The 27,393-nt window shown below is 36.2% G+C and overlaps 1 protein-coding gene across 2 annotated transcripts in view; it reads left to right on the top strand.

The window, feature by feature from the left end:
* Positions 1 to 17,934, top strand: part of LOC107781906 (1,4-alpha-glucan-branching enzyme 3, chloroplastic/amyloplastic) — a 29,561-nt gene extending 11,627 nt beyond the window's left edge. Inside the window, exons 9-22 of one of the 2 annotated variants that reach the window (XM_075223137.1) lie at positions 7,491 to 7,581; positions 10,940 to 11,041; positions 11,365 to 11,467; positions 11,769 to 11,906; positions 12,003 to 12,074; positions 12,212 to 12,316; positions 12,906 to 12,983; positions 13,077 to 13,184; positions 14,010 to 14,090; positions 14,645 to 14,749; positions 16,436 to 16,521; positions 16,701 to 16,755; positions 16,989 to 17,066; positions 17,181 to 17,934. In XM_075223137.1, the coding sequence (XP_075079238.1) occupies positions 7,491 to 7,581; positions 10,940 to 11,041; positions 11,365 to 11,467; positions 11,769 to 11,906; positions 12,003 to 12,074; positions 12,212 to 12,316; positions 12,906 to 12,983; positions 13,077 to 13,184; positions 14,010 to 14,090; positions 14,645 to 14,749; positions 16,436 to 16,521; positions 16,701 to 16,755; positions 16,989 to 17,021 (1,157 nt within the window). In that variant the 3' untranslated portion in view covers positions 17,022 to 17,066; positions 17,181 to 17,934. Of the gene's footprint in view, positions 1 to 7,490; positions 7,582 to 10,939; positions 11,042 to 11,364; positions 11,468 to 11,768; positions 11,907 to 12,002; positions 12,075 to 12,211; positions 12,317 to 12,905; positions 12,984 to 13,076; positions 13,185 to 14,009; positions 14,091 to 14,644; positions 14,750 to 16,435; positions 16,522 to 16,700; positions 16,756 to 16,988; positions 17,067 to 17,152 lie in introns of both variants that reach the window. The other variant, XM_075223136.1, reaches the window with a different exon arrangement.
* The last annotated feature ends 9,459 nt before the right edge of the window (positions 17,935 to 27,393 follow it).

Below are 27,393 nucleotides of genomic sequence, written 5' to 3'. Positions count from 1 at the left end.
TAGCTAGTGGGAATTGAACCAATGACCTTACAAAGGTTTTGAACCCCCTAACCATTAAGCTATGCTTTTGGGCTGTATCAAGGGGTATCAAAACATAATACATAGAGGTAAAAATCAGATTTTACCTTATATATACAATGTAATTTTTCGGCGAATGGGGTTCGGGTGAACCCCCTTCCGCCCCCTAAATCTGCCCCTGCACGTGTGACCGCGTGCTAATTTTTCAACTGGCCATGTGCAATTCAGGCATATGCAGCATTGGCATGCTTAATCAAATGTGTAGTTACGTGACATGTGTTCGTCATGCACCATGCAAGAGCATGTATTGGCCATTCTCATTGTCGCTGATCTTCAATATTAGAATTTTGGTGCAGTTAGAGTACTGTTAGGTATTCATTTGCCTATTATGCTCAGTAGCTAAGGAACGGTGCACATATGTGTTTTTGTGTTCACCTTGTACTCTTTTGCGATTGACTATTAGTTTTTTGAAAACTTCTATTTTCTTGCTTTCGTTCACCTAAGCTTGTCATTCACACATGTACCGTGTGGCAATAGAACATAAACAATCTCTATACGTGTCTGGTTAACTGTATGAAAATTTCACTTCGAGTGATTTGATATCCTAAATTCCCGACATACGTAGGCTATGAGAACCTATTTACTCATGTCGTATATGTATTGGGGGTTATATATTGAGTCACTGTTGTCACGAATGGCCACCTTGGTACCTAGGCAACGCTTAATGCCTAGGTGTGTATAACTCGGCTACTTTTAGTTTCCTCCAAACTAGATTTATGTCTCCACTCTTCATAAGCAAAGCTGTGGGCACTCGCGCGCGCACACATGCATTAATGTGCATATGTGTTTGTGTGTGTCTATATATATCAATTTACCTTAAAAAGAAAGTAAACCATTAATATATGTAAAATAAAAAGTAGAAATGGATATTCCATAAAAAGTTGTAACCTTGTTCCTTTTCTATTTGTTTCCATCATTTACCTTTACCTTCTTTATATTTATGCAAAAAACAAGTACACTTTTATTGCATAAGGCCATAAAAAATTTGAACTTCATTCAAGCTTGGTCACGTCAGAACAGAACAAGAGGAGTGTTGGGGATTTTCAAATTCTAACTTGAACCAACAAAAATTGACATCACAACTGTGATGCCTCACTGTTTATTCCAAATTAGTTTGTCTAACAAATACACCCTCCATTTCAATTTATGTGAACCTGTTTTTTACTGGACATGAAATTTAAGAAAAAATGAAGACTTTTAGAATTTGTAGTTCTAAACAAGTCAAAAAGAGGTCTAGAGTATATGTGTGGTTATAAAAGCTTCTCATTAAGGGTAGAATTGGAAGTTTAAGCTAAATTATTTCCAAATTTAAGGTCATTCTTTTTGGAACGGACCAAAAAAGAAATAGATTCACATAAACTGGAACAGAGGGAATACTATTTTTGTTGTCTCCGTTATTTGAAAAGGTAACATTTGTATATAAATAATAAGACTACACAGAAGTTGTGGAGTCATCCATAATTACAAGGTGAAGCGTAGGAGAAGCTCTCCTAATCCTTTTTCTTCTCATAAGGATTCTAATACATCAAAAATAGATTCATGGTTTTCTAAGTATTCTCCTTTACACCAAAAGTAAAAAAGAACTAAACAATTCATTTTCATCTTTTGGACATTACTGGATCTATCTTCAAAGCATCTTCGGTTTCTTTCTTCCCAAATTGTCCACAAATGCAAGCAGGGACAATCTTCCATCTCTCTCTATGACCGGGAAGGTTGCCTTCTATGTTCCAGCAAGCTAGAACTTCAATAATTCTTCTTGGCATAACCCACAAAAATCCCCTCAAGTTGATGAACATCCTCTGTAGGTTTGAAGTAACCCTATAGTGCAAAAAAAAGATGACTGATTGTCTCTGCCTCCTCTCCACATAAGTAGCATCTAGAACAAAGTTGGTATCCTCTCCTGACCAAGATCCTGGGTTAGAACTGCCTCCTTTGTCAACAACCATGTAAAGCAGGCCACTTTATAAGGAATTTTAACCTTCCAAATCAATTTTCATGGCCAACAACCAACCTGATTATTTGAAATATTGAATTCCTTATATGCTGCTATGACGGAGAACTTTCCTTTGCTATTCCATTGCCATGTAACACCATCTTCAGCATTGGAGGTCCGTTTGAATTGTTCCAAGATTTTGTAGAAATCTGATATCCGATCAATCTCCCAATCATACAGTAATCTCCTGAAGGTAAGACTCCAACCCTGGTTTGACCACACATCTCCTATTGTTGCTTCTTGCTGTTGATTAAGTAGATATATGTCTGGAAAAAGTTGTTTCAGTGAAGCCTGGCCTAGCCAATTATCCTCCCAGAAAGATACTTTCCTACCATTTCCAACTCTGAAGCTTGACTTGTTAATGAGCTTAGGCCACAAGTTTCTAATAGACTTCCACAAACTGACCCCGTAGGGGCTTCTCACATGCTTGGTTGTCCATTTTCCTTCCATACCATACTTTTGTTTGACTACCTCTTTCCATAGGGATTGTTCTTCTCAAGCAAATCTTCATAACCACTTCATCAATAAACTATGATTCTGAATCTTCAAATTCTTAATTCCCAGCCCCCCATCCTTCTTGTTACAAGTAAAGGAATTCCATTTGACCAAGTGAATTTTCTTCTTATCACTGTTCCATCCCATAAGAAATTTTTTCTCAAGGCATCTATTCTATTCACCACATTCACTGGGATTGGGAATAAAGACATCATATATGTAGGCATCGCATCAAGTACTGAGTTAATCAAAATTAATATTCCTCCCATAGAAAAGTATTGGCTCTTCCAGTTAGCTAGCTTCTTCTCACATTTCTCTAAGACCCCATTCCATATCCCTTTTGACTTGCTTTTAGCCCCCAAAGGCATCCCCAAATATACTTTAGGTAACGACCCAATTTTTCCTCCAAGGATTTCAGCCAAATTTTGAAGCTTTGTCACCTCATTAACCGGATAAATAAAGCTTTTATTTCAGTTAATATGCAAACCAAATATGGCCTCAAACAAAATAAAAATGATCCTTAGCATTAGCAAATGTTCTTTATCAGCATCACAGAATATAAGAGTGTCATCTGCATATTGCAAATGAGAAATCTCCAATTGACTATCTGCCTTGGAGTTTACCCTGAATCCTCTTATCCAATTGTTTGTTTGAGCCGTCTTCAACATATTATTCAAGCCTTCCATAGCAGTGATGAATAAAAAAGGAGATAGGGGGTCACCCTGCCTTTTGCGAAGGAAAGAAGCCAGCTGGTGTTCCATTAATTAGAATCGAGAATCTTACTGTGAACCTACCTACCACCAAAACCCAACTTCCTCATGGTGTCAAGCAGAAAGTTTCAATTCAAATGATCATAAGCCTTTTCAATGTCCAATTTGCATAAGATGCCACGCTTGTTGCTTAATATCCTTGCATCCATGCATTCGTTGACAATTAAAATGACATCCATTATTTACCTACCTTTAATGAAAGCCATCTGTTGAGCATCCACTAGCTTATTCACTACTTTCTTAAGTCTCTCTGTCAATAACTTGGAGATGATTTTATAGATGCTACCTATCAAGCTGATAGGCCTGAAGTCTTTCAGTTCCCTGGCTCCCCCCTCCTTTGGAATCAATGCCACAAAGGTGGCATTGAAACTCTTTTCAAAAATACCCTAATCATAGAAGTTTTGAATTGCAACTATTACTTCCTCGTTCACCACTTCTCAGCATTGAATGAAGAAGGCCATTGAGTATTCATTAGGTCCAGGGGCTTTATCCCCTCCACATGCCTTCACACTATCCCAAATTTCCTGAATACCAAAAGGACTTTGGAGCAATTGATTGTCTTCTGGAGTAAGAATAGGATAGTTCCTAAGATTACCTTGTGGTCTCCAAACCTCTTCTTCAGAATATAACTTTTGATAGAAGGTGACAATCTATTTCTTGATATCACCAGGATTCTGTATCCAACTTCCCCTGTACTACCAGCTGCTCAATATGATTATATCTCCTATGTGAATTGGCGGTTCGGTGGATTTTTTATTTTATTTTTGTCCCCTTGCTTCAGCCACAAGGCTCTGGATCTTTGCCTCCAGGCCACCTCCTCATGCTTTGCGATGTCCTCAAACTCCATAGCTAGGGCAGTTTTTGCATAAATTTCCTCTTCATTTAGAGGCCTCTGGTCATGAATCTCCTCCAATTGTGCAAGCTGGTTAAGGACATTTGTTTTCTGCAACTCCAGGTTTCCTTGTAAAGTTTTGCTTCATTCTTTAAGTTTTCCCTTCAAGGCTTTGAGCTTGAAGGCCAAAATAAAGTCAGGACTTCCTTCACAACTAAAGGAATTCCACCAATCTCTAACTCTATCTGTGAATCCATCTGTTTGCAGCCACCAATTTTCAAACTTAAAGTAAGATTTGACTGGATCCCAGTTGCCACATTGAAGCATCAGTGGTGAGTGGTCTGAGGTTACTCTATGAAGTATTGATTGTTTGATGTCTCTAAGTCCTTCATTCCAGTCAACATATACCAGAAATCTGTCCAGTCTAGCAGCTATATTATGATTGTCACTTTTTCTCCGTGTATAGTTGCCTCCTGCTAACTGCATATCTACTAGTTCCATATCTTCAATAAAATCAGTGAAATCCTTCATCCCTCTTGTAATTCTGTTGCAGTTTTTCTTTTCTGATGGAAATCTCACAGTATTAAAATCTCCACAAACCACCCATGGTCCATCAAATAAACCCCTTGCCCCTGCCAATTGCCACCACACTTCTTCCCTGTCTCTTCTGTCATTCGATGCATACACACTAGATAAGTGCCAAATAAATTCCTAAGATCTACCAGAAAACTTACATGTGATAGTATGAGACCCTAAGCTGCTAATTTCCCCATCCCATACTCTTTTGTCCCACAGAACAACTATACCCCCTCTAGTCCCACTAGCTTCTAATTGTGCAAAATTCCCCCACCTATTGGCCCATAACTCTTTTACAATCTCCCTGATATCTCTTTCTAACTTGGATTCTTGAAAGCAAAAAACATCTGCTTTCCAGTTGTTCATCATACTTCTTATCAGAACTCTCTTCCTTTGACGATTTAACCCTCTAACATTCCGTGATACAATATTTACCTTCATTGATCACTTATGACAATACATCCCCCTTTACTTCTAGTTCCATTACTCCTGAAATTACTCCCAATTTCCAGCCCCTTTAACTCTTTGAAACCCTTTCTTTTTGGGGTCTCCATCTCCTGTAGTTCTGATTTCCCTTTGTTCTCTTGTCTTTTGTTGTCGATTTTTGAAAAGAGCTCCAAAGCTTCTCTTTCACCGCCTTGAAAGTTGACACCAAATTCCTTGCTAAGTCTAATAATGTTCTGATGAACCCAGATAGTTGCATCAAATTCTGGATCTTTCTCTTCCTCTAAACTTTGAAGGTTTAGAGGTACTGCTTCTTCAATTGCCCATCCAACAACTTTCTCCATTTGTTTTGCTTGCATGTGTGTGTTGTAGGTTTCCAGTAGTTCATCTTGTGTACCTTTGTCTTCAAAAAGAGTCATAGCATTGAACTCTTCAATTGGATTCTGTTGGTCGTACTCCTTTCCTTCTTCATGTTCTTTTCTGTTGTTGTCTCCCTCTGAAGACTCTTCTATACCTGATTTGATCGTATCTATTTCTTGATTATTTGCCTTTATCTCTTCACTAAAAGGATCGGGCATGGGCACTAATTTGGGTTCAGGATTATGGACCCTAAAAGAGATCTCCTCCGATGCACATTGAGCCAAAATATCTGGGCCCAATGTCCTCTTAATAACCTGTTGTTCCCTATCCGGATTTGGAGTTAAAACTTGTGCCCCTTTCTCACGTGAGCTGTCACGTGTGGGTTTTAAATTCACATTACATGAAAATTTTGAGCATCCCACGTGCCCTGTCATGTCAGAAATACATTGAGCCCCTCCCCTGGTACTTTGAGTAGCCTCTTTTATCCGAAGGTCCAATTGCCTCCCTCCTCCGTCTTCTCCGATACTGGTACGTTCTGGAGCTTCACACCAAATCTGGATCTCCGATATTAAACCTTCAAACTCCACCTTCACTGCTTTAGGAACTGAACTGCCATCACCTTTAACTTTTATTCTCGCCCATTTTAGGTGGTTTTTCAGTTCTGTTTCTTCTTCAGTTTGAATCCACCCACCGCAAAAATCCCCAACGTTTTTGAAAACATTATGGGACCACAGTTGAAGAGGAAGCCCTACAAGTCTGACCCACACTTGATTTATCTTCTCTTCTCTTGGAACAGAGCACACCGTCGGAGACCTCCATTGAAGGTTAATTTTATGCTTTTTTCAACTCCAGTCTCCTTTCAGAACGTGGTCAGCCACTATTTAGAAGAAAATTCAAAAAGAAATCGATTGTAGCCCATCTCATAGATGTTGGTGCCGTGAGCCTGCTTCCAGTTGTTGCTAACCCGACGGCGAATTTCCGATAAGGCAGGGATATTTGTAATTTCTTCTGGCAAGCTACCCACCAAGCTCCTGCTTAGGAGATCATTCTGCATAGTGTTGGAATCTCCAGGAATACTTATGATATCACCTTTCGTCTGGATCGTAGCTTCATTCATCTCTTTGGAGGACCATTTATATCTTCTGGTAGTATCCGAGTACAAAAGACCTTTCTCTGTAATTTTGGGTGCATTTATAACTGTTTGTCTGACTTTGTAATTAATGAATCTTTCAATCTTCAAGGCAATGTCCAACCATCCAGTATTAAATGCTATCTCCGGGATAATAACTTCTCCCTTGAACACTAATTATAGTTATGTAGCGACCATACGTATTATAATTTCTTGCACAGAAAAACTCAGAAAACTGATCATGAAATTTCCATCTTTTCACGTGGTTCCCTTTAATTTTCGATGCTTCCTTCAAGGTCTCGCAAAGCCACGCCATTGTCTTCCTGCTGAACGTGGTTCTTCTGATAAGATTTCTGCCGCGCTCCGTCCATTCATACCATTCCTCAGCTCTGGACTCACTTCTGATGATTTCATATGACTTAAAACCCACTGCAAAATAAATGATATTAGCACCCATCTCTATTGGATAGTACTCTTAAACTTATATTGGTAAGGAACTTGTTAAAATCCGGCCACAACACCGGATTTCCCCCCTGCAAAAGAGGATGGAACGAAAAGAAAGACTAAGAAGTTTAGTCTTGGGAAATGTGCCTGGGAGCATTTTGATTCTAAGATTCAAAATTCCTTTTTACTTCAAACACATATCATCAATTGCTGGAGAAGTTTGTCTCCATTACGTTATGGAAGTTCTAATTAGTTGGAATTTCTCTTCACTAGCTTGATTAAAGGTCTACATATGATTATTTTTTAAATTCTTTTGATATATTTGAATTTCTTTTTGGATCCTGAGTTCCTTATTTACTGCATAACTAGGTAAACGCGGAAATCACAAATTCTGGGGCACACGGATGTTCAAATATGGAGATCTTGATGTTCTACACTTTCTTCTTTCAAATCTGAACTGGTGAGTATAGAGTTATCTGGTTTCTATCCTATGTATGCTCTTTCAGTTTCATAGCTAGCTTTAAGATTTGTTAGAAATTAAGGTTTTGCCACCTAATAAATGTATCATGAGGTGCAACAAATGCATCACCATCCACGATCCTGTATATAGGATATTTGTTCATATTGTAGTTTATTTTTATCAAGTGGGAAATACAAAAATAAGTTCTCAGTCAATTTTCACAATGGTTTCTTAGCATATTCATTCTTGGTAGAATCCTAAATTGCTTCTGCTTACCTGCAAACGGCCTCTTGCCGCTTGCCCAGACAAAATTTTATCGTTTTTGCTCAAAGTCAGATCGTAGCCAATTGTCCCTCTCTATCCCTTACCTATGGTTTGCGATACAAAGATCCTCCATCGTGTCACATGAAGCTAGAAAAGGTCCCACTCCTCTCAAAGAAACTGCTCCTGCTACTCGTATTCAGATAAAAAGAAAAAAGAAAAATCTGCTTTAATTAAGCAGAGATGATAGACTTGGCAGCTCGTGAAGCAAATCTGTAATCTGAGAATTCATTTTCCAGCCTTTGGGTAGGAATACATTAAAGAAAACAGCATATGAGGTTGAATTGTTCGAGGAGAATGAGGGGGAGGACAGTTTTTCGATAGTAGTGGAAATTGGTTAACTTTTGCCATAATTGGTAAAAGTGTAAGATGAGAACAGTTAGTTTTATGAAAGCTATTGCAGGAAACTTAAAGAATGGGAAAAATATGATGAAGAGTAGGTAAAAAAGGCACCTGGGTTTGGGATATCAAATGTTTAATTTGGGCCAGGATTAAAGAAATTGTGAGCGGGGCTCTCTTTTTTCAGTAGTAGTCGAAATTGGGTTAACTTTTGTTATAATTGGTAAGGCTAAGATGGGTGAAGTTAGTTTTCTAAAGCTTTTGCAGGAAATTTTTGTACAATGATGGGAACATATGGCACAAAGGAAAAAGAAGGACAAAAAAAAACAATAAAGTAGGTAAAATAAGCTTTTGGTCCTATCTGAATTTTTGGGGGAAGTTGTGCATTTATTATTGCTTTGCACATTTTCTAAGAGTATAGTACTAGTGAAGGAAAAAGGGGAAAAAAGAGCGAGGTTAAAAAGGTTCGGTTGAAGAATTGTATCATTACAATCAACATTTCAGTGATAAATCAGCATCCAAGTCAGCATTGTCATCCTCAATTAGACACACATCATCACTAATTTCATATGGAATTGCTAGTGTTCTAGTCAAGCTCATAGCATATATGACCTCTTTTTAGTCAAGTCTCATAGATCCACAACAATAGTACAACCATGGATTTCCAGTGAACTGATCAAGGTGGCAACATACATGTACTCTATATCAACTTGTCTCATGAGTCCACAGTTTGTCTCACGATTGTGCCCAATATGTTTTTGGCTCATGGGAGCACCAAATCAATCTCAGGGCAGCGCCACAGTGTCAATATTTCTTCCTTTTCTTTATCAAGTTTTTCTTAGGGTAGCACCGTGTTAGTTTTTCTTCTGGAGGTACGATCATAGTGGTACTTTTTTTGTTGTGATAGGTAACCAAGTGGTACTATTAAGGCAATTCAGTTTGGTTGAAGTTTGGCCATCTCATCTATTCCACCATTTCATTTTGTATGACACTATTTCCTTTTTAGTATATTCAGTAAAGAATGACACCTTTCTATGTTGTAATCTTTAACTTTAACTTCTCATTTTACTCTTAGTGACATGCTCTTATATACATAAAAATATCAAGCATGTTTAAGATCACAAGTTCTAAGGTTATTATGGTATGTGTCAAAGTTTGTCTTCCTTTCCAAGTTTCCTTAAACTCAATATTCAGTCAAACACTATCATATAAAATGAAATAGAGGGAGTAAAAGCTTAAGCTGCTAGAGAGAACACACTTTCAATTTATCACACTCCCCTCACGTGTGTCAAAACTTTTTTTTATGGCACTTATTTTTTTTAATAAATGAGTGGTGGTGAGACTTCAATCTAGAACCTCTGCATGTTTGATACTATGTTTAAGCAAATGGTCTTGGTTCTAATTCAACTATAAGCGTTAGCTCGTGACGTAAAGAGAATGCCTACAACAACAACATCATACCCAGTGTAATTTAACAAGTAGGGTTTGAGAAAGGTAGTGTGTATGCAGACCTTACCCGTACCGTGTGAAGGTAGACAGGCTGTTTTCGATAGACCCTCGGCTCAAGTAAAGAGAATGCATAAGGCCATATAAAGAGACTACAACTCATACTTTCAACAAATGTGGATCTGTAACACCCCCTCCTCCCCCTGTACTTTCAGCGTTGGACATATAGAGCATGGACACTGGACAGTATAACATGTGGTGGCTCAAGGTGGGGTAAAGCAAGAATAGGGATGAGTCTGTCTTTAAGAGCTTAACGGCTCAAGGTGGGGTAAAGCAAGAATAGGAATGAGTCTGTCTTTAAGACCATGTTAAGCTGATAGAGAGAGTATACTTTTAATTATTTATTTTTATTCTAACATGTTCAAGTGATATAATTCCTTGAGCATTATTCATCATGTACTATTCTGTCGACATTATTCGAATGGAAAAAGAAATAACGTTCAGTTTATAGCATTAGTTTATTACAAGCTCGTCTTGGTTTCTCACTTTGTATGGTGACGTTTTAGAAGTCAAGGTTTGTTGTATTTTGTACCTGATAAATGTACCCAAGGTACAATAAGTACAGACCACCATCCTTTTGTTTATTACGTTCATGCTGTATTTTGTAGCATTTTAGGTACATCTGGTAGTTCTCCTGTAATAAGTGAGTAGTACAAAATAAACCAACTTAACTCCTTCAAATTTCACAGGATTTTTTTTTTCTGAGTCAGTGCCTGTGCTTAAAATTCCAAACAAAATACTTTCACCTGGACATGATTGTGCAAGGTTTGAAACCACTTTCTTGATGAAAATAAATAAATAAATAAATAAATAAAGTGTCTGACAGTGCAATAAATGCACCGCCTTTATTTATTATGTCCAGACTATTTTCTTTTGTACCTATATATAGGTGTATCTTGTAGTTCTTTCGAATTATGTGAAGTATAAAATTCCCTCCCAGAAACAGCCTCTCTATCTTCACAAGGTAGGGGTAAGGTCTGCATACACATTACCCACCCCTGACCCCACATGTGGAATTGCACTGGGTTTGTTGTTGTTGTATAAAAATAAGTTCCCTCTATTTTCCTCTCTAACTCAGTTTTCACAAAACTCTCTTTTTTTTCCCTGGTCAGTGCAAAACCAAATGCTTTTTGACATGATTCGCAATAAATTATTTTCTTGGCGTTTTGCTTATACAGTGACATTTTTTCAGGTGGGTGGAGGAGTATCATGTTGATGGATTCCATTTTCATTCACTCTCATCCATGCTGTATACACACAATGGATTTGCTTCATTTACTGGTGACATGGATGAGTAAGAATCACAAGTTACATCTTTTCAGTCACTTACGTTGTCGACTTGCCAATGCAGGCATGTTGTCTCATGTTAATAGTTTTTGTGCGTTCACGAGTGATATATATATGAGTTCATATATTTACAATCTTTACAAGCATTTTCTCGTTCTATTTTGATAAGGAAGTGCTAGAGACTGTAATGTGGATTAAAGAAGAAAGCTATAGAAGGACCTCAAATCTAAAAATTATATGTGACTAGGATGTGCATTGGTGGATGGATTATGAGCATATTTCATTCTTGAGCAGTCTTTCTTTGACAATCATCAAGCTTTGTCATTGCAGGTACTGTAACCAGTATGTTGACAAGGAGGCCTTATTGTACCTCATATTAGCAAATGAAGTATTGCATGCTCTTCACCCAAATGTGATCACGATTGCCGAGGATGTAAGTGTTCCTTTTCAATTCTCTTGCAATTGTTCATTGCTTTACTCAGATGGTTTCTAGGAGGTAGAAATCCTTTGTTATTGAATTTTGTTGCGTGGAGTATACCTTTGATGTTTTAAGATATCTCCTGAAAAGAATTTATCTAGAAAAGAAGATATCTCTTGAAAAGAGAACTCTAAATTTTCTTACAAGTAAGAGAATTCATTGTTTACTTTTCTACTTGTGCAAGTTTCCTCCTTTGTCTTTATGGCTAGTTTGAGACCTGTACTGTCTTGTGACAAGTTCTCTTTCTGTTATGCAGGCAACACTGTATCCGGGACTTTGTGACCCAACTTCTCAAGGTGGACTGGGCTTTGATTATTTTGTGAATCTTTCTGCCTCGGAGATGTGGCTTGCATTACTTGAAAATACTCCTGATCATGAATGGTCCATGAGTAAGGTTGAACCTTGCATTATTGGTTGACAAGATTTTTCTCCTTTCAAGCTTTGAATGCCATGGTAGTTAGTGGTATTTAATTTGGCTGTCTTAATTTAGATTGTTAGCACATTAGTGGGCGGCCGACAAAATGTTGATAAGATGCTTTTGTATGCTGAAAATCACAACCAGGTAGCTACTATCTGTCTCTTTTTATCATGTAGAATTTATGACTTATCTCTTATTTCCTTTTCTTTTATTTCATACTGTAAATTTCTGAATCTATAATCAACATTATCTTATTGGTTGTAATTCTCCATCTCTTCTAGTCCATTTCTGGAGGTCGCTCATTTGCAGAAATACTGATTGGAAACTCCTCGAAGAAATCTCCTATATCACAAGAGTCATTCCTTAGAGGATGCTCGTTGCACAAGGTAATTAACTGATTTGTGGTTATGGTCCATGTAGAAAGTCAATATCTGGTACTACCTAGAGGCTGCTTGTTAGACAAAGCTAATTACTTGACATTTCTTGTTTCTCCTCTAGTGATCAGATCTGGTATGATGATCAGCCACCCTGCACTTGTCTCTTAATTGTGTTGTTTTCGTTCTATTTTAGTAATCCAGCCAAAACGAATATCTTTAATGAACTTACATGCTTACCTCCTACTTGAGGTCAAAATTAATCTCTGTTTAATTCTCGACTTTTCTTTATTTTGTGGTCAATAATGATTGCACTCATGTAAAACTTAAATGTGCTTGGAAGAAACTAGTGTTTAAAATTTTCTTTGTCTGGTAAAAATAATCAGCTTAATGAATTTGATATTTTTGATTCTCCGGTTAGCAGAGTAGACCTTCGGATAAACTCCTTAATGAACAAGAGGATGGATTTATCTAAAGTATACACTATGCTATTTTCCCTCCTTTCAGCACAAGTTTAGATTACTTACCTGCTTATGGTTGTGTGATATTCCATGCATTTGAGCATGTCTAATTCTGAGTTGGATTTTCTTTTATTAAATAGATGATCAGATTAATTACATCTACAATTGGTGGTCATGCATACCTCAACTTCATGGGCAATGAATTTGGTCACCCAAAGGTGAGAATATTTAGTTCCTGCACCTGTGATTTATGCAGGTGCAGAAATGATACTGTAGATTTAGTAACAAATGTCATTTGTATCCTGCAACAGAGGGTTGAGTTTCCCATGCCAAACAACAATTTCTCATTTTCACTAGCTAACCGTCAGTGGGATCTGTTGGAAAATGACGTACATAATCAATTGTTCTCATTTGATAAGGTAACCGCTGAACTTTTAATTATGCAAAATGTGCTCTCTCTCTCTCTCTCCCTCTCTCTCTCTCTCTCTCTCTCTCTCCTTATACGACTGTCACTAAACATATATTGCAATTCAGGTGTACTTTTTGTTAGATATTCTGGTGTATTCTATTTGTTGCTTTTTCTCCCTTTTCCCCCTCAAGGAGTAAATTTGTTCCGCTTGGATACGTCATTGTTGGTTTTTACTAATTCTGACAGAAACTTTCCAATATTCTGTGTGGAAAAAATAGACCATAAGAGTAATGACTGTCACTAAATTTATCCGATCTAGAGTAACGGAAGGCAACTCTAGTAGTTGGGCTTTTTCAAATGACTGTCACTAAATTTATCTTCCCTTTGCGTGCAGTCTTTAAGAGATATTTTGTTGGATGCCACATATTGCTTTTCCCCTTGTTTTCCCTCAAGGTGTAATATAGTTCGGCTTCCACACGTTAGCAACCTTCCTGTGTAGAAAAGATATACGGGATGGGCAATGAAGGCAGCCCTCGTAATTGTGCAATATTAAATGAGGTTCTAGGGCTACTCCCATCTTTATTGTTGTCTGTTATACTTGAATGAGACTTGGCTCACTTGTGCTGTTTTGCATACCGTGATTACGAAGTGGAAAATAACACCTCTCCATAATCTTAGTTAGTTGGTTGATAAGATAACTTGGAACTTGAGGTTTATTCAACTATAGACATATGAAACGAATCTTCTTTTTTTGGCTCCACTGTGAATTACAATAGTTGTTCTGCAACCAGAGGAAAAAAGACAGAAGAGAATTCTCACTCCTTCCATTTTTCAGGATATGATGGACTTGGATGAAAATGGGAGAATTTTGTCGCGAGGTCTTGCCAATATTCACCATGTCAATGATACTACCATGGTACAAAGACTTTCTCTTTCATTTGATATCTTTCCATTATGAACTTTGTCTCTATCTGGTTTTTCTGGTGTGCCTGATTGATGAGATTTTTTTGATCGGTTATGCCTGATTGATGAGTATTAGAAGATGCTGCTGCTGTTACATGGCGCTTTATTGGGTGGGGGGTCCTGAATAGGGATGGAGTTTTCATATTTTAGCTCTATCTGTGGGCTGTGGCCCCCCAAGTGAAAAAAAAGGATCACAATAATTGCCTGTTGCTGGAATGAATGGGTTGTATGACGAACATTTGGTCGATGCCAGTAGTAACATTTGGTGTCATAGTAGTGATGGATCAGTTGGCACATTGGTGCATTTGCTTGAAATGAACTCTCAGGGTTGCAAACCCAATTTTTCATGCTTTGTAGCATCTTCTTTCGTAGTTTTTTCAACAAACCGGCAGAGTGTATGAGTTCCCAATTTCATTTATATTCTCTCTAAATCAACCCTTCTTGCTTACTGTTATCATTCGTCAGTATCTTTTTCGAAGATAAAGAGTAAAATTGTCTTTGGAACAGGTGATTTCTTACTTGAGAGGCCCCAATCTCTTTGTGTTCAACTTTCATCCTGTCAATGCATATGAAAGATACACTATAGGTGTGGAAGAAGCTGGAGAATATCAAGTAAGTGTCATTTATCCTTTTTTTTTTAAATTAAATATTTTCTGCCTCAATCAATATTTTGAAGTTTTTTTCCAGCATTTGCTGTTCCTTGTGGGTAAGTTTATGAGAGCTTATTTCAGTCGGGCATAAAGGTATCTCATAAGTATTTACTGTCATATGGTCACCCAGCCATTTATATATAAGTAATGAGATAAATGTTTGTGAATCTTTCAGTTTGTTCTTCCAGAGATGAGAAGTATCTAAGCCGACCTTCGTGGTAAATTAAAATAAGCACTAGCTTGTATGAGATATACTTTTTCTCCTATCTTCATCTCTCTCAATCCCCCATCAACTTAGAGCGGGTTTGCAAGTTGAAAGGATTTATGTAGCTGTTTGTTCTGTCCCTACTTCTAGCCCAGCCTCCATAGTAAATCAGAATAAGCACTAGCTTCAGTGACGATATGAGCATTTTTTCAAGTTTCATCTCTCTCACTTCCACATGAAGATAAATACAAATATGAAAAAAGGGTTCTGCAAGTTGAACAGATCTGTGCTGTTTCTCTATCCAGAACAAATCTGTGTAGCTGTTTCTCTATCCCCATTGATTAAAGTAACTGTTAGAATCAAATTGAATTTATATATGTATTATGATGTAAGATACAATGACAACAACAACCCAGTATTATGATGTAAGATAGTAGAGAGAAAAAAATGAGAAATGCATGAAGACAATTGTCTTACGCCTATGATTTTTATAGGTACTTTTTACAATATTATTCCCGATGTGGCAGACTGTATTTTTACACATGTGACTAGTTCTATTTCAATTTTTCCCAGGCTCGTGAATATCTGTATCTAGTAGTATTTAGAATGTTTACTGGTGTAGTTAGAGTAGAGAATACCTGCTTACCATGTATATATTAAGTAGTTATTCTCTGCCTTTATCTCATGTTCCTTGACCTGATATAAAGGCTATGGCCCTAGCAAAATGTGAACTGCCACTATGCTCTAATACTATCTCAAAACTGATAATCCAGCTATGCTCGAACAAATAAGCTCAAACTCAAGCAGTGAACCAGCTGTGCTTGGTATCACCTCGGCATTACTTTGCTCTTTCCTTGCTCTGATATTAACTGTCATGGGCTAATTCCCCCATAGCGACCATACCGACAGTGGTACACAAATAACTTGTCTAACTCTCAGTCGTACTGAACAATAAGCTAGCCTACTCTTATCCCAGTTCACTTGGCACGACTTTGTGCGCATGGCAAAGATCGTCTCATCTCAGTATTTCTCTAATGGAACGGAGGCTCAGCTTCAGTTGTGCCGCCCGTTTCATGCCAAGACTTTAACCTTAAGTAGTGGGAAAAACCTTTCTCTATTTACAAGGAACAAATTGTTGTCATATTTACATTTCCTTAACGTTAACATTCTTAACAGTGACTCTTAAAACAGTTCTAATTCTTTCATACTTAGGAATAAGAAAAGCCAAAAAGGAAGTGGTGGGCTCTCACGAACACCTTCCTCCAATTAAACAACTCACTTTAATCTTTCCATCAGTTACAGATTTGAAATTTCAGAGAATAGTATATCTACTGAGGAACACAGTTGACATCTTCATTGGCGTAGATGATCTATGAATTTTGTAACTTCTCTGACTATAATGTGTTAGTATTTCTTACCCTATTGTTCCTTAAATTGTTTTAGGTCACATTAAATACAGATGAAAAGAAGTATGGCGGTAGAGGACTGATTGAACATGATCATATTGTTCAAAGAACCGTTAGTAGAAGGTAACTAGTCGCTTGATTTACGTTTTACAGCTACTGGGAAGATGAAGTTTCCATGTTTCTACATGACTAATATCTAGTAGCTTGCATTCTCTACTTCTATTGGGAAGAAATTCTGAAGTTTTTACATGATATCCATATCAGCTTTTATATTAGGCATGTCTTTATTTTTTCCATTTCAGAGCTGATGGAATGAGATTTTGCTTGGAAGTGCCTCTACCAAGTAGAAGTGCTCAGGTTTGAATTTTTTTTCCTATTTAAGCTTCTGATGGTGTAGGATTCTATAAACTTGAAACATTTTTATGAAGTATCTCAATGTTATCAAAAGGTATCGCAAGAGATATTATTCTTGTAAAAGGGAGTTTTCTTTTTGTAAAGCGCTTGTCAATAGCACATATTTGCTAAAACAGGCTCTTTACCGATGGGCATGATGTACGAATGTTTTTTTTTACTTGCTTTAACTCCTGCAGGTCTACAAGTTGACTCGAATTCTTAGAGTATGATTGCTCTAGTTGTCATATTGCTTCATACTATGACGTGAACGAAAGGTAGGTTATGATATGTGTCAATTTGACTCAGATGCTAGGCGTACATTAGCTTGTATAGTTTATTCAGTTTTTTTCTCCTCTAACAGAATGAGCTTTGCCCATTATACTTATCAGTCAGCGCCTCTTCCAAGATGGGATTCTTGAGAACAAGCTGTTGGCAAGTCAGTTATCATGAACTTTTTGCCTTCGATATCTGGATGTGCAAATGGGGCATGGAAGAAAATGTTGGCTCTGCCATAGGGGCCAAAAGCATCTACTGACAATCGCAAACCAGATTAAGATTTCATAGGTCTTGAGCGATACCATCTGTCAGTTTAGGGTATATGAGGGCAACAAAGTGAAGTTTTGAATGAGAAAGGTTCACTTTTAAGGAAGTAGCCAATAGAAGATTTGTCGAAAGATCTTCTTTGGAGTTAACAATGTATATAAGAGCATTCAAATCGACGAGAAACTTCAATTTTACATCGGATATTTAGTTATCCCTTTAAACATTGTGTCTGTTAAGTAATTGATTCAAGATCTCCGGAAGGTGTTTGTAAATCGTGTGTTTCTTGTTAATGTATATTTACAAAGTGTATGTGATAGAGGATGAAGGGACAGAAAAGAAAAAGAGAATCGTGAAGACCACCTCTGGTGGTTTTCTATGGAGTTTTTGGAGAATTTTTGAAATACAAAAAGGTGTATGTGAAATATCAAAGTGAAGATGAACTAGGAACTGGTAGTGTTCTCTCCCATCGATTTGCTATGCGTATGTCTAAATTGGCAAATCTTGATTTGTAAATGATCAGAGTAGGGTTGAACCAAATGTATCAACTATGTTTCAATGCCAAATCAAGTAGAAATCGACCACATGAAAAATTTATATTCATTCTGCTCTAATTTATTTTAATTCTAAAAAGTTGTCCTTTAAGATCGATAAGGGTTTTTAAATCTTACTCTATATCTGCACGGAAAACAAGTTTAATTTCAACGATTTTATATTGCCTATATTGATCATTTGTTTCAATTATGTTATATTCTTAAGTTTGCATTGATTGCGAGAGGTTTCAGGTTTTTTTCGGACAACTTTCCTTCAATATATTAGATCTACTTCATCTTTTAGCACATTCAATATTTATCATATTGTCACGCTTATGGACCGATGCATCTGAGTTTACATAGTATATGAACAGATTATTTTCCTATGTGTGGCCTATTGTATTTCTATCATTTCCAATCTTATATAATGGCCCATTCATCATAATATCTATATTTTTATGACGTTCATTTTGTGAATCTGTTCTGCCTCTAATGGTCACTCTTACAATAGCATTGATATTTTTATAACGAAGCTATACAACTAACCTTTCGCCTTATATATTTGATGGATTTCTACCTCATAACATTCCAACTCCTTATTTTTAAAATTTTTATCCTATTTTAATTCTCTGTGTTACATATTACCTAAAAGAATGAGCTAAAATACTTGATATGTCTGCATTTAGGCGCCATAATTCAATCCAATCTCACTCCGCTTTCATTATTCTTATGGGAGTTGAACTTGTAGTCAATATATTCTATCTTGACTTTATGATCCTATAGTTCTTATTTTCTAAAGTGATGCTCTATATTTCTAATTTTTGGTTGGTTCCTTTGCTATTTAAATTTAAAATAATGCTCGGATTTAGTCAATAAACAAGTAAGATCAAAGTTGAACGAGGAGAGTAAAAGCTTAAAATCAATCTAGGTTGCAAAATTAGATAGGTCTTGATTTTGCACTTGCTAAAAAGATAATTTACAACAATGAGTCTGTAACAAACCTAATTATGTAATATAAAAATTAAGCAGATAACTTGTTATAATAATAGTTAAAATACAACAATGATTATATAGTTGGTGTATATAAGTTAAATCATGTTCTGAAATAAGGAAACAAATGGCTTATGGCTTTTAGCATCGGAAAGAGTCATATAAACATCAGATATAAAGGGGCAAACAAGACAACGGAGATAAGGATATAATCAAGCTGACTAAGCAATAATAAGCAATAAATGGAATTTGAATTCAAATTTTAAAAAAGAAGAAGAAGAAGAAGACAATATCGTCTCTGTTTCTGCATAGCCACCACACCTAAAAAATCATAACAGAAAGGGCTTAAACATTGAGAAGGATTTAACTTGTACACACAAACAACGTTAATGTTACTAATTAATTCTTTGTTTTATGGACGATTGCTTATAATTATCTTTAGTTAACCTGCTAGTATTAAAGTACTCTTTCACTGTCAGGGTGTGTTTGGTACGAAGGAAAATGTTTTTCATCGAAAATATTTTCATGGAAAATGAGTGGTTTTATCACTTATTTTTCCTTGTTTGGTTGGTGGGTGGAAATTATTTTCTAACGTTTGGTTACAGAGTAGAAAATATTTTTTTATGCTACTCTCCTCACCCCTCCTCTCCCAAGTCTCTAAAATTTATACAAACCCAAAAGAACTAATGTGTTGCTTTATTTTTTTACGTAAAAATAACATTTAAATTTGTGCTTCATAACTAAAAAGAAATACTCTTTTTTTGGTTGAAAAAGAAAGTACTCTTTCTACCACATGAAAATAAAGTACTCATTTTATTGAAATAAAAGAAAATACTTTTTCTACATCATGAAAAGAAAATACTCATTTTGTTGAAATGAAAAAAAAAATATTTTTAGTTGAGAAGGAGTTTTGGAAGGTTGAGGTGGGGGTGGGTTGGTGGAGATGGAGAATAGAGTAGGGAAGGTTGAGAAGGAGTTTTGGAAAATATTTTCCCTTCTCTTGTCTTGATAGGGAAAATATTTTCCTCCAATTGGAGGAAAATGAGTTCATAAAAAAAATATTTTCCAAAATATTTAGGCCAACCAAACATAGAAAAATTGAAAAACATTTTCCGGGAAATATTTTCCTCCCTACCAAACGCACCCTCAATGTCAAAATATACTGAGAAGGAAACAAATTGTGATGAGATGCTCTAAGAGCAATATATTCCAAGAACATTCCAATTAGCAAACTGCCATAAGGTGCATTAGACCAAAGGACTACCTTCCAATATGACACGTACAAATCCCTAACAAAGAATGACGATCTCATGTCGCTATCATCTTATGGTAAAGCAGTTTATTAGCAAATAAAATTTCTAAAGATAGATTTTTTTTCTTAAAGAAACTCCAACAGGATCTTGAGAAGATTTGCAGAATAAAACACAAACACAAGTTGCTCCTAAAGTTTGAGCAAGTTGTTGGGAATTCATAGGATCTGAATGGAATTTAGAACGAATAACAGCATAATAATAAAGATAAGATGTCAAAAAATTAAGACTATGAGGTCACCTCTATCTATCATCGTCCGGAAAAATTAGGACGAATAACATGAAAAATAAGACACGTTACATATTTTTCTACAAGTAAAATAAACTTACAATGTAAAATTCTCTATATTATCGGTACATATGAGTTGAATCGTACTTTAATTTACTATAGGTTGCCTTTGAATCAATTTTCTGAAACAAAATTGTAGACCTTTGTTAGAAATATTTTATATAAAAGAATCTTTAAGAATGTGGATCATAGCCTCGATTGAGATGTCTTATTCTCTGATTTTTTTTTTTTTTTTTTTGGGTTTTCTTAGTACCGATAAAATTACAAAAAGTACATTTTTAGAATAAAGTTGCGTATATGTTCCTTTTCCGCTAGTAGAATATCAAAGAAGTAATAAAAAGTAGAGAGAATAAGTTAACCTTTCAAAAATGTCGATACAATTTTGAGGAAAAACAAAATATAGAAAGTTAAAGACTAATCTAGGATAAAAGAGTAGAGATTTTGATATCTGTAAATATCAGGTTAACATTGGACTACTAGTTTTAGTTTTTCTTTAGTTAATGTTCTTCTGTTTGGTAATTAAATACTTTTATTAATCACCAATGAAGCATTACAAAACCACAGTATAACTAGACACAGCTAACTGTTAAATCTATCACCACAGAAACCAAATCATTATAGCAAGTTAGCAACTACCTTTATGTATTAAGGGCACACTTCTAGGAAGGTTTCCTCAATACCTATTGGGGTCGTTTGGTTGCCGATTAGAGAGGAGTTTGTTTACCCATAAAATAATACAGTTGAATTTGTAGCATGATTTATAAATATGTGAATTAGTTTAATTCAAGAATATAAAATAATCAAGATAGAAATAAGTTAATGAAAATAAATTAAAAGAAAATACAAGTCTGACTGTGGACTGACTTTCTCCGAAAAGCAATAGCAAGAACAACATGAAGAACAAAGTAAAGAATATTGATTTATGGAATAAAAGCTTGTTTTACCTTTTTTGTATACAGAATGTTTCGTGTCTACAATGAATATAATTTCTCCTATTTATAGCTCTATTCAGGGAGACAAGATCCTCAAATCAACCTATTCTTTAATACGAAATAAACCCCTCTTGATGGCTGAATAACGATTGGGTATTAATGAAAATATTCCTTGTAATGACTGATCATTGAATGCTGAAATTTTCCAACCAATATCTTCACTTCAAATCTTCGTCCTCGGTTTTACTGTCTTCGGAACTTACCTAGCACCGGTCACATATTTGTAACGATCGGTGCCAGCTATTTGCTGACTCGTATCTTACTTGTCTTTACTTCCACATGTCAACTCGTCAAGCATCCACTTGTCGTTTATCAATTTTATCCCATACATCGATGAAGAGGAAGATTTTAGAGGAAGCTAAAGAAGGTACTGCAAATATGGATGGTTGCATCGCTGAAGCTCTCGAATTGGAGGTGACTGCCTTCAACATCATTCCTCCTTGGCCCATTGCTTCAAACTCTTCGAGCACAAGTTCAGAGTACTCGGGAACCGAAAAGGAGGCTGAAAAAGAAGATAAAGATGAAGGTATTGAATCGGATATGGAGCAAGCTTCATCTGTAAAAGATGCAGAAGAGACCTCTCTTCCTTCGGACTCTGCCGGCAAAACCAATTGATGTAATATATATCTTTCTTGTAATTATGCCAAAACTTTTATTGAGCTTGGAATTTTAAGAAACAAAAAACATTTTTTTACCTAATTTCCGTGCAAAATATTTTTTTAATATTATTATTTGATAAAGTTCGGGAATTTCTAACATCCAATGACTTTTAATATCGCGCATTTATACTTTTGGTGTCTACCCTTTAACTATGAGGGTTTCATAAGAGAGGACCTTTATGTTTACGGTACTTTTAAAGAGGATGTCTCCTGTTCATTCTGGCACAAGCATGTTAAGTTAAATCATTTTTCATTTGAAAATTAGTTAAACTTCAAATGCTTGTACCGGATTAAATATGAGACGTCCTCTTCAAGAATACCGTAAACATAAGGGCCCTCTCTTATGAAACTCATAGTCAAAGGGTAGACACAGGAAGTATGAACGCCCAGTATTAAAAGTCATCCGATGTTATTATTTGATAAAGTTCGTGAATTTCTAACATTCGATGACATTTAATACCGGGCATTCATACTTCCGGTGTCTACCCTTTGACTATGTGGGTTTCATAAGAGAGGACCTTATGTTTATGGTGCTCTTAAAGAGGACCTCTCCTGTATATTCCGGCACAGATATTTGAAGTTTAACTAACTTTTAAATAAAAAAGAACTTAACTTATCATTCGGATAAGAAATAAGATAAAAACAAAATGACTTTAATTTATTCCTTCCATTTCTAAAAGTACAATTACATAAACATTTACTTGCTTAAGTAAATAAAGCTACCAATATATGTGGCTAACTTGTACAACTTATTTTTACGGGGTTGATCATGCAGTCCTCGATCCTAATAGGATATAGCTCCTGGTTCTAGCAGTACCCGGTCTTTGTGATACTTTTAGTGTTCTAATATACAATAGTTCCACCAATGTTCGGATGCTAAATATGAGAATTGGAACACTGGAGTTCTTGCTTTAATTGATGATCCTTCCTCATAGTATGCTTTACGTTGCTGCCTCGTTAAAAACTTTGAAAGAAAAACTCAATTGGGACAAAAACTGGATGAAGGAAAAAAGAGTACAACACATACTTTCAGTATCAGCAAGGATCTTCAGCAGTAATACCTTTTGAGGCAAGTCGCATTCTAATTGCTTGGTAATTTTACCCCATCTTAATTTTTCAACTGATATGAACCTTTGCCGGTTATAGCTGAAACTAGGTAAGATCCTTTCCACATTGGTACAGCTTCCCGGAGTTAACCTCTCGAGTACTTTGGGTTACTTTCTTCACAAATCTACGACTTTGAAATATTAAGGGTTTGCTCTGCGGTTCAATCGTTTGCTTTTGTGTCACCGTCCTTACATATACCAAAATTCAATGCTCTTCAAGAAAATTCAGCTTAATCAACAGTGCTTCATTATTTGCCTTCTCGTTTCCCGGGAATACCTTATGGTCGGTTCCCAATCTCTACCGGAATCAAAGCCTCCACATCGTACACAAGGAAAAATTATGTTTCTCCATGCTTGACTTTGTCGTTGTTCGATATACCCATAATACTTCTAGTAGCTCTTTTGACCAATTACCTTTTACATCCTCTAATTTCTTTTGGTTTTGAATTATAACTCTGTTGGTTGATTCCGCTTGTCCGATGTCACTTGGATGATATGGAGAAGATGTAATCCTTTTGATTGTCAATCCCTCTAAAAATTTTGGATTTTGGATCCTCTAAATTATGGCCCACTATCACAAGCAATTTCTTTTAGTACTCCAAACTGTCAAATGATGTGATCCCTTATGAAGTCAATCACTTCTCGCTCTCCAATTTTTTTGTAAGCACCTGCTTTAACCCATTTAGTAAAATAATCAGTTAAAAATAAAAGAAATATTACCTGTTCGGATCTTTGAGGTAAGGGACTAAATATGTCCACCCCCAACTTCATGAATGGCCATTGTGACACCACTAAATGCAAAAGCTCTGTTGGCTGATGCATTAACTGCGCATGACACTGACACTTATCACATTTCTGTACAAATGCACTTTGCTTCTTTTTCCATTTGGGGCCAAAAGTGTCTAACCTTTATCAATTTTATGTCACGACCCAAAATCCAACTAGTCATGATGGCACCTAACCCAATCCGTTAGGTAAGCCAATTAACAATTATCCAATTCCAATGAAGTTTAATAAGATAAATAAGTAAAAGCAAATATCTAAATCTCGCACACTTTTCAAGAACTGATAATACAAATCATGAGCTTCTAAGATTAGAATTTACAAGGCTGGAACGAAATAAATACATCATCTGTTTGAAATGTACATAAATAGATATTTATAATCTAAGGCTACCATGAACAAGAGGCAACTACAACTGGAACACAGGTATATCTTCAAATCCAGCTCCCATCGAACACAACAACATCAGCAGCCAACATCTGCACACAAGGTGCAGAAGTGTAGTATGATTACAACCGACCCAATGTACTCAATAAGTAACAAACCTAACCTTAGGTTGAAAGTCGTGATGAGCTGGAACAAAGGTCGGAGTCCAACACCAATAGCCAATAACAGTTCATAACAATATAATGAAAGTAATAAAAGAAGTAACTCAGAGATAAAATGCTCAGCTCGTTCACAGTTCCAGAAAATAGGCTTGTTTGTTTTTCTAAGTATATCAGTGAAAACCAAATCTTTTATCGAAAATGCCAAAAAAATATGAGTAAGTTTGAAAACTGTGATTTTTCCCAAAGGCTTTCAACAGGTAAATATTTCATTTTCAAATGGCATGAGGAAAATACATCTCTATGCCTACATGTCAATGTATGCATGCCAACTGTAATACCATGCAGTGATAAAATTATATGCATACTCTCGGTGCATCAATGCACTCAGTCCTCCCAATCACTCAATCCTCACAGTCATTCAGTCCTCCTAGTCACTCAGTTCTCATAGTCACTCAATCCTCACAATCACTCGGCACTCGCACTTGGCACTCGCACTCAGTAGGTACCTGCGTTCACTGAGGTGTGTAAAAGCTCCGAAGGGGCTACTTCAGCCCAAATGTTATAACAGACCAATCATGGCATAAATCAGTAAAACATGTTATGGCGTGCAACCCGCTCCCATCATAAATCAATAAACAGGTTGCGGCATGCATCCTGATCCCATAAACGTCCTCACCACCAGGCCCTCAGCCTCACTCAGCCATCAGTCTCTCTAGTCTCTCAGACTCTCAATGTCATGAAAAGCAGCCCAAAAATAATGATGTGATGTATCAATAAATGAAAATAGAGACTGAGATATGATATGCATATGTATGCGTATGACTGAGTATATAAATGCAATGTAGGCAGATAACTCAACAGCAAAGAATGACCACTATGGGTCCCAATTATACCAGTATATAGTCTAAACATGATTTCTAACATCAGTTACAGCTCAGGTGCTCTAACACATAAAGTACAATAGAAATATTAAGATAAGATAGCTACACAGTTTCATGAAATCAGCTAAATCACAATTTATACGGTGCACGCCCACACGCCCATCACCTAGCATGCATGTCACCTCAACATTAATTGTATAACACGTAATTCAGGATTTTATACCCTCAACACCAAGTTTAGAAGTGTTACATACCTCAAATAAGCCAATTCCAATACCGAGCAAGTCAAGCGACGCTCCAAAAATATCATCTCGCACGTACCGACCTCCGAACGACTCAAAACTATCCAAACTCAACTCAAGTACATCAAATAATTCCAAAGGAAACAAACCCAACATATAAAGGTCGAATCTTTAATCAAAAGCCCAAAATCGGCCAAAAAGTTAAACCCTGGCCCGCGCCTCGGAACCCAACAAAACTCACAAAACCTGATAACCCATTCAATTACAAGTCCAACCATACTAGTTTCACTCAAATCCGACACTGATTCGATGTTCAAAACTCAAAAATTTACATTATGAAACTTTAGGCTAAAACCCTCAATTTTATCTTTAAATTCACAAACCAATTACCAAAAACGAAAATAGATTCATGGACTATAATTAAAACTGAGTAGAAAATACTTATCCTAATTCATATGGTGAAAATTACCTCAAATATTGCCCAAATTCGAGCTCCCCAACTCAAATATGACCAAATGAATAAACCCTTGGTATTAAATATTTTTGCCCAGCCGTTCTGCCTCGTTTCATGTGCCAAAATCTCGAAACTTACTTTTGATACCTCCAATTGATTCCTTGTGAAATTTCAGTCAAGATAGGCCTTTGAATCACCGACTTTTGCCTTAAAATGAGGGAGATATGATATGTTGAAGTTTTAAATGAAGTTTGGAAATTTAAGGGATAAAAAATGATATTTTTGTAATTATTTTACACCAGAAAATCAGCAACGAAAGAATTTTTGTTTTAGCACCCAAAACACATTCAGAACCTCCCGGACACAAACCATATATGCATTTAAATCATAAAAAAGATGCTACGAACCTGCTCGGGCACTCAAAATATCGAAAAAGAGGTCATTTTGACCCGATATTGACCATGGTCAAACTCTAAATCCTTAACTTAACTAGTTTCTCAACCATTGATCCAAAATACACCCCGAACCCCTCGGGACCTCATTCAATCATACCAACAAGATACTAACTTATTCGAAGCATCAAATCACATCAAAAAAACATAAAAATGACGAATCCTACCTCAAATAAAAAATCAACGAACTTTGAACTTTTAACTTCCAAAACTCGCGCTGAAATATACCAAATCAACCCGGACTGAACCCAAATTTTGCACACAAGTCCCAAATGATATAAAAAAGCTATTCCAATTCTCGAAACCACAATACGAATACGATATCCCTAAAGTCAACTCTCGGTTAAACTTATGAACTTTCCAAACCTTTAAATTTTTAACTTTCGCTAATTTGTGCTGAAACCTTTTAGAAACATCCAAATACAAATACGGCATATGCCCAAGTCCGAAATCAGCATCCTAATCTAACAGAACCATCAAAGCTTCGTTCCGAGATCAAATTCATAAAATTCAAACTTGGTCAACTCTTCCAAGTTAAAGCTTACTAGTTGAGAATCATTCTTCCAAATCAACTCCGAATAACCTGAAAACCAAAACCGACGATTCACATAAGTCATAATACATCATACAAAGCTAATCATGCCCTCATACTACCGAGCTAAGTGTAAATGCTCAAAACGACCGATCAAGTATTTATAATCTACACATATTCTAATTTTTTTAGGAACAACCACTATGTTAGATAACCAATCGGGATAATTTACCTCTCGAATTGAACTTATATTCAGTAACCGAATTACCTCTTTTTTGACAAACCTGTTTC

The sequence above is a fragment of the Nicotiana tabacum genome, chromosome 10 (assembly GCF_000715075.1).
Source record: "Nicotiana tabacum cultivar K326 chromosome 10, ASM71507v2, whole genome shotgun sequence".
Lineage (NCBI taxonomy): Eukaryota > Viridiplantae > Streptophyta > Magnoliopsida > Solanales > Solanaceae > Nicotiana > Nicotiana tabacum.
This window is presented reverse-complemented; position numbering and strand designations above follow the sequence as displayed.